This window comes from Oncorhynchus masou, chromosome 18, assembly GCF_036934945.1.
Source record: "Oncorhynchus masou masou isolate Uvic2021 chromosome 18, UVic_Omas_1.1, whole genome shotgun sequence".
NCBI classification, from domain to species: domain Eukaryota; kingdom Metazoa; phylum Chordata; class Actinopteri; order Salmoniformes; family Salmonidae; genus Oncorhynchus; species Oncorhynchus masou.
In genome coordinates, this window is record NC_088229.1 from 51,391,442 (window position 1) to 51,402,601 (window position 11,160).

At 41.5% G+C, this 11,160-nt stretch overlaps 1 protein-coding gene across 1 annotated transcript in view; it reads left to right on the top strand.

Moving 5' to 3' along the window:
• Positions 1-9,689, top strand: part of erbb2 (erb-b2 receptor tyrosine kinase 2) — a 40,044-nt gene extending 30,355 nt beyond the window's left edge. Inside the window, exons 22-28 of the mRNA XM_064923623.1 lie at positions 2,475-2,550; positions 3,677-3,823; positions 4,030-4,127; positions 4,411-4,599; positions 5,003-5,402; positions 6,124-6,502; positions 6,909-9,689. Coding sequence (XP_064779695.1) covers positions 2,475-2,550; positions 3,677-3,823; positions 4,030-4,127; positions 4,411-4,599; positions 5,003-5,402; positions 6,124-6,482 — 1,269 coding nt within the window. The 3' untranslated portion in view covers positions 6,483-6,502; positions 6,909-9,689. The remainder of the gene's footprint in view (positions 1-2,474; positions 2,551-3,676; positions 3,824-4,029; positions 4,128-4,410; positions 4,600-5,002; positions 5,403-6,123; positions 6,503-6,908) is intronic.
• The last annotated feature ends 1,471 nt before the right edge of the window (positions 9,690-11,160 follow it).

Below are 11,160 nucleotides of genomic sequence, written 5' to 3' on the forward strand. Positions count from 1 at the left end.
AGTTAATGCGCTTACTATAATGGACTAATTAGAAAAATAAAATCACTTTTCAATGCGTGAGATAATCGAGGTGTGTCGTAAGAGCGTGCAAAGAGGGTCAAATGCATGTGTCTCACGGCCAATGCGTGAGAGTTGGCAGCTCTGATGTTCTTTTTAGTTCTCGCAAGAATGTTTCAGATGGATACATATGTATTCATTGGATTGTTCTAGGGCTGGAACCAGTTTGTGTTTTTACTTTACCTTCTATAATGGTATTTCAATGTTTGTTTTGTTAAATGTGACATGCAACTCTGGCGCGTGTAATATCCATTTTTTTAATGGTTTACTCCATTTGCTACTTTTCTCCCTCTCCCCCTACTGCTTCCCACATCAAGCTCTTTCCCATGTCACTCAAGGAGAGAGCAGTTGCTCAACCAAGATGTCACTAGCACTTTCTTACCATTAATTCTGCAAGATGTTGGTGACAAGGAGGCTGCTTTCTACAAGCGTTAACTACATTATTATCTATCATTATATATAACTACAATATTAGTTTGTGTATCTTACTGCCTGCAAACTACTGTCTGCTAGTTTTTCTTTTCTTACCAAGTTCCAGCTCAAATAAATTGTTAGCCGCTAATCGCTAGTTAGATGATGTAATGAGTCAGCGCAAACGTAGCTCGCTCACACAGCCAGGTTATTTGTGCAATGGTATCTACCAAATCAGAGAAGAATAGACGAAGCATGAATATATTAGCTAGCTACACGAGGTAAGAAAACATGTAATGTTACCTCTAATTAGAGTCCCTGGAAACACTGACCAACACTTTGGTTTCTACCCTGTCAGTAATTCCTCCATGGCTTATTCATTCATTGTCATGTCAAACAACAATTTATTCAAGGTGCTTCCCACTATATTCCAACTTTAGAATTAGATAAATCATTCTATTTTCATGATTCCAACAGTTCACCAATTAACTAGGCCTAGATTTTTTTGCCCATATTATGCAGCTGTGTGGAAATAATAACAAAGTGCGGGAAATCCAGAAATGTATGAAAATGCAGAAAGTTATTTTGGTTTGAAGTTGGATTGAACAGTATAAAACATTCAGAATAGAGAAAGCTCCATTGAAATCACTTATAATGTATAATGTATGTTTCCAGGGTCATGAACTTCTCATTAATGTATTTCAAACCTTTATTATACATAAAACCTAAAATAACGCCAAATACTGTAAAATATTTGAAAAATATAGTGATATGAAATTTTGGCCATATCACCCAGCCCTAGATGATTCTCCCATTTATCAGGTTCCCGCCTACAAATCTACGCATTTGGATTAACAAATACTTCATGTTTAAAAAACAAATATGGATGAGTTAGTTAAAAAGCTAAGATTTTAAAGTGGGCTTTTTTTTAAATAGGTCTTCCCTCTCCCTAAATTAAAAATTGTATAGTCAACTTTCCTGCCAGTTCATAATTATGGTGACACCATTTACCAGATTGCAGAAGCTACCACTCTTAAACTTTGTATGCCGTTTACCATAGTGCCATTCATTTCATCACTGGTGACAGTCTTAATATTTAATACCACTGCGTCCTGTATCAAAAGGTGGGCTGGTCCTCATTAAAGTCCTGTCGATCAATTTATCACTCCCTTTTTGTTTATAAAGCCCTACTACACAAGCTTCCAACTTACCTAACTTTGTTTATTAAAGTTTTAAAAATATATGAGATAACCAACCCTGTTTGGTCACTCGAGGTGTCTCAGGTCTCCACCGAATTAGATAAATCTGCTTTTAGTTTTAATGCACATCATTGCTGGAACCAACTGCAAAATACACTGCAATTGGATGCTCTGATGCCGCTTGTGCAACTTAAAATATTAATTGGGGAACTATTTTCGGAGGAATAATGCTGTTTTTCTTGATTGTTTGTTGTGCTATTATTTAGTTTGTCTTTGTACTGATCTGATTTTTATTAGATTTTGTCTATGAATTGTATGTGCAGGGCTCCCTTGAGAGAGAGACCCTGGTCTCAATGGTGAATCCCTGTTTAAAAATAAATAAATATAGATGATGGGGAGGAGACGGGTTAAACAAGGAATTTTAAGCCATGAGACAATTGAGTCATGGATTGTGTATTTGTGCCATCAGATGGTGAAGTTTTGTATTTTATTTAACCAGACAATGGGAAAGACAAAATATTTAAGTGCCTTTGAACGGGTTATGGTAGTAGTTGCCATGCGCACCGTTTTGAGTGTGTCAAGAACTGCCAACGTTGCTGTTTTTGTTAACGCTCAACAGTTTCCTATGTTTATCAAGAATGGTCCTCCTCCCAAAGGACATCCAGCCAATTTGACATAACAAACTGGGGGATCCCGTTGGCCCCGACGAATTGAGACTGTTCTGAGGGCAAAATGGTGTGCAACTCAATATCAGGAAGGTGTTCCTAATGTTTTGCTCACTCAATGTGTTGTATCTGTGCTCTTCAGGTGCCTATTAAGTGGATGGCGTTGGAGTCTATCCTCCACAGGAAGTTCACCCACCAGAGTGATGTGTGGAGCTACGGTCAGTCAAGACACTTCTAACCCATCTTGATACACATACTTAATATATAAATAATGGCACTAAGCATTTAAATATTCACTAAGACCGCAACGTCGACTGTTATTTCAGACTCAACAGTACCTCTGTACATTTGTGGGCAATAAAAGTTAAGTCGTATAGGCAGAATAATTGCCATAATGCGTATGCTACAAGGCACTCTATCGAATCGAATAGCAATAGTTTGTTTACAAAAACCTGTACCACAGGATTTAGTGCCCACAACTGTTTATCTATAGCTCTGAATAAAGTCAGCAAACTGAGTGTGAGATATTACATTGAAATGGTCGCCATGTTGGCACCAAACATTCAAAGACTACCTTCTAGTTTGAATAGACTGTTATTGCCATAATATCACACATGGCACAACAACAGTTTATTATAGAATACTACAGTACTTACTGTAGAATACTATACTACACATTGTAGTATCCCTCGATCATGTGTAGTACTTACTATAGAATGTTGTAGTATACTGTAGAATATTACAGTAACTACTACAGTATTATCTGCAAATATACACTGTAGTAAAAATTACAGTAATGTCTGCAAAAACGCTACACTTTTTTAACTATAGTAAATGCTAAATTGTTGAATTTGAATACATACTGCCAATTCCCCTCCCCCATAATCACAATTTGTGACACCCATAAGTGATAAACCTACATGCCAAATATAGACCACATTGTGTTCCCTACAGATAATAGAAATAGGGAGCAGAAGCTCTGAACTATCCATTCATACCCTCATCCTACCTACCTATGGGTTAAGGAAAATGTGCTCTTTTAGTATTTCTCCTGAAGGAGAAAGCCACCTCTATGTAAAATATAATACAACAAACACACTGTAGTAAATACTACATGTATGTCTGCCAAAACACTACAGTAAATACTACAGTATAATAGTCTGCAAAAACACTACAGTATAGAACAGTCAGCAAAAATACTAAAGTGAATACTACAGTAAAGTCTGCAAAAACACTACAGCATTTATACCATAGTATACCATACTGTTTTTAATGTTGGATGGAGCATTTGGAACCATCTCTATCTGCAACTGTATCTGCAACTGTATCTCTCGATCTCATTAGGGGTGACTGTTTGGGAGCTGATGACCTTTGGGGCCAAGCCCTATGACCTGATCCCGGCACGAGATATCCCAGAGCTGCTGGAGGGGGGCGAGAGGCTCCCCCAGCCCCTTATCTGCACCATTGACGTCTACATGATCATGGTCAAATGTAAGTGGCACTGGAACTGTAGTGTTTCTTCCATACACCCAAAATCAAAGTTTGTTGACACAGCTCATAGGCCAATACTCCAAATAAATGGAAAAGACTCATCCATTCAAGTCTTTTTTAAAGCTCAACACAAATGAAATGTATTTAATTGATAGTATAGTTCAGACTATAGTTCAGACTATACTGTGTCTGCGTTTGATACACAGGCTGGATGATTGAACCAGACAGCAGGCCTAAATTCAAGGAGCTGGTGACCGAGTTTAGCGCCATGGCACGAGACCCACCTCGCTACGTAGTCATCCAGGTGTGTGTGTCTGTTGTTGTCTGTGTATGTTGCCGTCTGTCCGTCTGTGACTGGGTGGCTGTGTGTGTGCGTGCTTGTAGACATGCTTGATGTGTGGATATTGTTTGCCAGTCTGTGACATGAGTATGAGTGGAATCTGTGTGCATATGAGTTTGTTTGTTCAAATACATATAGCCAAACCCTCACCATCTGTTTGCTTACCAGCTTACTTATTTCCTAAATCATTCCTTTCTTCCTCTCCCTCCACCTCCTCTTTCTCCCTCCCTCCCTTCTCTCTTGCCAGAATGATGACAAGATGAGTTTGTCCAGTCCGGTTGACAGTCAGTTCTTCAGGATGCTACTGGAGGAGGAGGGAGCAGAAATCAGAGACCTGCTGGATGCTGAGGAGTACCTGGTGCCCCAGCCCAACTTCTTCAGACCCCAAGCCGAGACCTCGGGCCCCAACGGCCCCTCACGACACCACTCACACAGGGTCAGTACTCAACTCACTTTGTCCTCTCTGAATTATTTCCTCTGCCTTTTCCTCCCATTTACCCTCTTCTGTCCTGTCTGTCTTTGGAACGATCACTTAGCCTCTACTTGCGACCTCTCCTGTTCTTCCCTCATTTCCTTCCATTCTCCATCTTTCCCCCTCCTCCTGCCCCTTCCCTCTCCCCTTTTTCCTCTTCTTCCCCTAATAGTAAGTTTCCTTGAGATCTACTTTCTCACACACACACTCTCTCTCTCTCTCTCTCTCTCTCTCTCTCTCTCTCTCTCTCCCCCTCTCTCCCTCTCTCCCTCTCTCCCTCTCTCTCTCTCTCTCTCTGACTCTGTTTCTGTCTCTCTGTATCTCAGTATCTCTGTCTCACACACAAACTCTTCTTCCACCCCCTCAGAGTACGGACCATGGATTGGACAGCGAGCCCTCCATAGCGGGCGGCCCGAGAAGCATGTACTCCTCGGTGAGCACCCTGGGGCGCAGCCAGTACCCCACTCTGCCCATGGGGGCCAGTGCCATCTCCAATGGGCCCTGGAACCCCCATTACCCCTCCCTCCTGGCCCGCACCACCTCACACCTCTCTACGGGGGGACACTCGGACTCTGTGTTCCTAGACGGGGGTCCCGATGACGCCCCAGCGAGCCCCGGGCGCTATTGCAAAGACCCCACCTTCCCCAATGGAGGAGAGAGCGACCTGGAGACGGATGGACCGTCACCGATGCATCATTATAATCATCTTAATCATCACTCGCTGCCCCGTAGGGGTAATGCGTATAATCACAATCACGCATTACCAGGTGAGTTAGGTCATAGATGGTACACAATACACCTGTGCTGTTTTGCCTGGTCCAAAGGAACCAATGGATTAGCAGTGGTGTGAAGTACTTAAGTAGAAATACTTTAAAGTACTACTTAAGTGGAGTTTTGGGGTATCTGTGTTTTGGGGTAACTTCTACTCCACTACATTCCTAAAGAAAATAATGTACTTTCCATGGGGGCCAGCTCCAAATAAGTATATATAAATAATCATATATAAAATCGAAGACTTTTGAACTTTTACTCAAGTAGTATTTTACTGGGTGACTTTAAGTAGTATTTTACTGGGTGAGTCATTTTCTATTAAGGTATCTTTACTTTTACTCAATTTTGGCAATTGGGGTACTTTTTTCACCACTGCGGATAAGTGCAGTGGATAAGTGTAAACTTACCCCTTGCATCTGGCACTCTAAGCAAGCTCAAGCAAATGCTCACTTTTGAAGGAAAAAAATTGTATTTGAACTCAGGTCTGAATACACACATTCATCTACTTATACGTGGTGCTGAAAAACATCTGTGCAAGTCATAATCAGTCTGAGTGTTGTCCCTATTCATTTGTTAATCATGTAATATGGCTGTGCCTTCACCTGTACTGCTTTATGTTCAAAGACTACCATTTAAAAAATATATAATTCAATCTGTATATCTCTATGTGAAACTACATATCTGAACTATTCTCCTCTCCTCATTCTCCTCCCCCAGAGTACATCAACCAGGAGGTGCAGGACCTCCGGCCGGGGGCCGTCGAGCGCCCCAGCACCCTGCCTCGCAAGGGGGCAGCCGAGAGGCATCGGCACCTCCCCAATGGCCTGAGCTCAGGACACAGCGTGGAGAACCCGGAGTACCTGGTCCCCATGATGACCTCCGGCTCCACCTCGCCTGCCTTCGACAATCCCTACTACCTGGACCTAGTGGCTAAGGCTGGGGGTGGTGGTGGGGAGAGGGATGGGGGGCCTATCCCTCCTCCCAGGCAGGTGAATGACTTTGTGACGCCCACGGCAGAGAACCCAGAGTACCTGGGCCTAGCAGACACCTGGAGCGGCCAGAGAGAGCACACCTGATGAGACTGACAGGAAGTGATGTGAGGAGGCATGAACCTGGGTTACGGACAGGGGATAGGGTAGCTACTGCTGTAGAAAAGGAGGAGCGTGGGAGGGATGGAAGATGGGAACAAGTGTGTGTGTGTGGGATGCAGGGGTATGTGAGGACTGTGTGCCTGAATGCACGTTGAGTGTCTGAGATTAAGTTCGCATGAGTGGGAACTAGTGTGTGATTGCGTGAATGGAGGTGTACTGTTTGGAGTAGCAGTCACAGGGCTGCCAGCCAGAGGATGTCCAGCTTGTATCCCCTGAAATCCTGGGGTGTTACACAACACCACCCAATACAATGTAGCATTATCAGAGGGACGTTGTTATTATTAGCATGTGTGTGCTGAACTTGTTTCAACGCTCACCAAGGTTTCTTTCTTCCTTGTCTCCCTACGGTAGCACCTCAATGTCAACATTTTTAACACAGCCTCGGAAACAACACAGAGTACTTTGAAGGCCGAGGAAATTCACTCACCGGAAATAAACAGTTCTCAAATCCTGACTATATGGTACTACTAGCAGGCAAAAGACGGACAGCACCACAATATCTAAATATTTTAATTAATCTCATGATAAATGGGAGAATAATCCAAGTAACACTGGACTAGGGATATAAAATTTGAAATATTTTAGTTTTTAGATTTATTTTATTGAACGTTATCATTCATGTTTGTGTGGTATATTGTCATATTTGTGTGTGAATCATTATGTGAGTGTCTGATTCCCTTATCCTTTCCTTCTTGTAATCATACATATAAGACATTGCTCGTCTTCCCGGTTTTATGGGGGGGAAATGTACAACACACTAATGTGTGGGGTTTCAGACAAAAACAACCCTGTTGGCAAAACTGGTTGTAATGTATTTAACCTATTTTAGCAAGGAGTCCCATTGAGACCAAGGTCTCTTTTGCAAGGAAGCCCTGTATATGATGTCTTTTCAACCATTTCCCCCCACCGGTAAGCCATTTATATGCTTATGAGGAAGAAGTTTAATATTCTGGTGAGCAGCTCGAAGACCTGATGGGGCTCGGTACAATCAAAGTCATTTTGTTTGGCCAAGAGAAGGGCTTTGCTGACCATCTGACCGACATCTGTACCCCACGAAAGAAATACATTATGCATTTAGGAGACCGCCATTGTGGCCAGGGAAGATGTGTTCATTAATGTGGCTTTAAAATGGTAGATTGGCATATAGAAGACCAAGGGGGTTTGTGTAAGCTTGGACTTTGTGCAATGTTCTTGATAAGTTCTTTACAACACACCAGTGACATTTCTGGGAAAGGTACTACTGTACGAAGAATTCCAGGTTTTCAGCTGAATAGTGGAAAACCACATTGGCAAAAGTTTCAAATTTTCATTTGAAAAGGTTGTTTGCGTTTTAATTTCAGTTGCTTACAATGCAGTATGTGCAATACACGCACTGCATAACTCCCAAAGTTTCCAAGATGGGGTCCAGTGTTATTCTTCCACTGTGTCCCAAACTTTGTCATTGTGGACGCCCAAGAAAAGTGAAGATTGAGTTCTAATACTACGGTTGAATATTTTGAGAATTTGTTTGTCCCTTGAAGTTGGAAGAAACCAATATTTTTATTCATATGAGACATGTTTATATTCTTGCGTGTGATTCTGAAGAGGGAAATGTGTCCCTCGTTGTTGTTGTTGTTGTTTTTGATAATCAATGCATAGTTCAGATTCCTCTGGGCAACAAGCCCACACTTCTAGTTAATAATCGACCGCATTTTTTAAATGGCGATTTACATGTTAAAGGCCCAGTGCAGTCAAAAATGTGATTTCTCTCTGTTTTATACATATTTCCACACTGAGTTTGGAATAATACTGTGAAATTGTGAAAATTATGATAATGCCCTTTTAGTATATGAGCTGTTTGAAAAGACAGCCTGAAATTTCAGCCTGTTGTGGTGGGATGGAGTTTTTGCATGCCTACTACCAGGCAGTAAATTAGTTAATAGACCAACAAGACCGAGTTCCAAAATTCTACCAATGACAGCTAGTTTTCCGTTTTCCACTCACCACTCACAGACAGCCCAAGCAAAATTCTTGTTTGAGAAATTGCTCTTTGTTAAGAATCTTGTATGTTTTCAATTAAAATGGTCAAAAATAAACACAATCACAGTAAGGTTCTAAATTGTTACCCAGAAATTATTTGATATTGTGATAAAAATGGCTGCATTGGACCTTTAACTTCTCTGGCTGTGAGGGGGATACTGACAAGTCAATGGAGCCATTGTTTCTTTATGGATGTGTGGGAAGATCAATAACTCCCCTACCAACTGTCCCCTCCACCACTGGTGAACATGCTTCTGCTTTGAAAAGAGGGAGAAATCCTGGGTTTTCTGGTGTGAACGCCTTGGAGTTGGCATGGAGGAGGGGCTGGGAACTATCCCAAATTTTTGAATGGGGGGCGGAGGGGTTGTATGGATTCAGAGACTTTTAAACACGTGACCTGAAAGGAATGAATAACTGCAACGCTTTTGACAGGAAATCACCATTTTGCCCCTATTCAGCCAAATGTTTGTTCCCAAGATCTATATTGGTTCATCATGGATTGAGGTGCTTGCACATTTGTTTTTATGAGAAAACACTCTTGGAATCCAATGTACTTTACAAGTGCCAATTAATCTTTGCTGGTTAGTTTCCTGATAGTGACCAAAACAATGAGTTATGTGTGTCAGTGTCGGGTGGGGATGGTTAAAGTATTCATCGATTTAATTTTTTATGTTTTTTAATGACTTTAAAAAAAACTTTTCTTCCCCGAGGTATTGGCACCAGCACTAGCCACATTTGCTTTGGAATCTTGTTGTCCTCGTATGGGTAAGCTTACAATTTTAGCCGCTTATAAATGTGTTGCTTTTGTTTCTGAAGCATTTGGGATGTCTTAACAAATTTGATAGATATTGATTATACAACTCCGAAGTTACGGCCAATAGCTTTTCATACAACCGGCAGTTTTGTACTCGTAGAATTTAGACAAGCTTTGTCAGCCGTTTCTGATGAGCCATTGACAGATCTCATATCGTTTTTTTAATTATTTTTTTACATACAGTATATTGACAGTCATTCCCTTCCACGTGCTGTAAAAGTTTCATGACTCTAGGGCCAATCAAAGTCATTCAAAATACCTTGAGGTTCCAAAACTATAATAAACATTTTTTTGTTCAATTCCTGAAAAGTTCACTTTTTGGAGATACAAGGTTTTCTGGTGACGACATGAGAAATCTGGGGTCTCTTAAAGAGTTTAGTGCTATTTTACAATGCCAGAGATTTCAGACAAGGGCAAAAAAACACTAAACCTGGAGGAGCAACCACACAACTCCAGTTCTCAAGAGATTCTTACTCCCATCCACATCGATTAATTTAGGCTTGGGAATCCTTAATCAGTGGGCTCATCAGCCAATCAGCAACTAAGTTAATCACAGAGGCGTAAGCAATCCAAGCTGACCCTTCAGGACTGGGGTTTCCTTCCCCCTACATGAAGTTCTGCCCTCTGACACTGTATCTGTGTGTGCGTGTTTGAGATTGACTACATTGCTGTCGGAGACTGCAGACTGACTGATCTACAAATCAACTTGCATCCTAAATGACTACTCACTATGATTTGTGGATAAGTCTGCCTGCAGTTGCTAACTGCAATGTAATTGATCTAAAAAACACACAAGTTCAACAGCCTCTACCCTCCCCAAGTCTCCCCTTAAAACAAATTAATGTGAAGATGGAACCGCAGGTGGCATTTTGTACTTTTTCTTGTGAATATTTTTATATACAGTACCAGTCAAATGTTTGGACATACATACTAATTGTTCTTTATTTTTACAATTTTCTACATTGTAAAATAAAAGTGAAGAGAGAGAAACTATGAAATAACACACATGGAATTATGTCGTAACCAAAAAAGTGTTAAACAAATACAAATATATTTTAGATTCTTCAAAGTAGCCACCCTTTGCCTTATGACAGCTTTGCACACGCTCAACCAGCTTCACCTGGAATGCTTTTACAACAGTCTTGAAGGAGTTCCAACAAATGCTGAGCACTTGTTGGCTGCTTTACCTTCACTCTGCAGTCCAACTAATCCCAACGCATCTCAATTGGGTTTGAGGTCGGGTGATTGTGGAGGCCAGGTCATCTGATTTAGCACTCCATCACTCTCCTTGGTCAAATAGCCATTACAGAGCCTGGAGGTGTGTTGAGTCATTGTCCTGTTGAAAAACAAATGATAGTCCCACTAAGTGCAAAACAGATGGAATGGCCATATCATTGCAGAATGCTGTGGTAGCCATGCTGGTTAAGTGTGCATTGAATTCTAAATAAATCACTTAGTGTCACCAGGATAGCATCACCACACCTTCTCCATGCTTCATGGTGGGAACCACACATGCAGAGATCATCCGTTCACCTACTCTGCGTCTCACAAAGACATGACAGTTGGAACCAAAAATCTCAGATTTGGACTCATCAGACCAAAGGTCAGAGTTCCACCGGTCTAATGTCCATTGCTCATGTTTCTTGGCCCAAGCAAGTCTTGTCTTCTTATTGGTGTCCTTTAGTAGTGGTTTCTTTGCAGCAATTTGACCACGAAGGCCTGATTCACGCCGTCTCCTCTGAACAGTTGATGTCGAGATGTGTCTGTAAC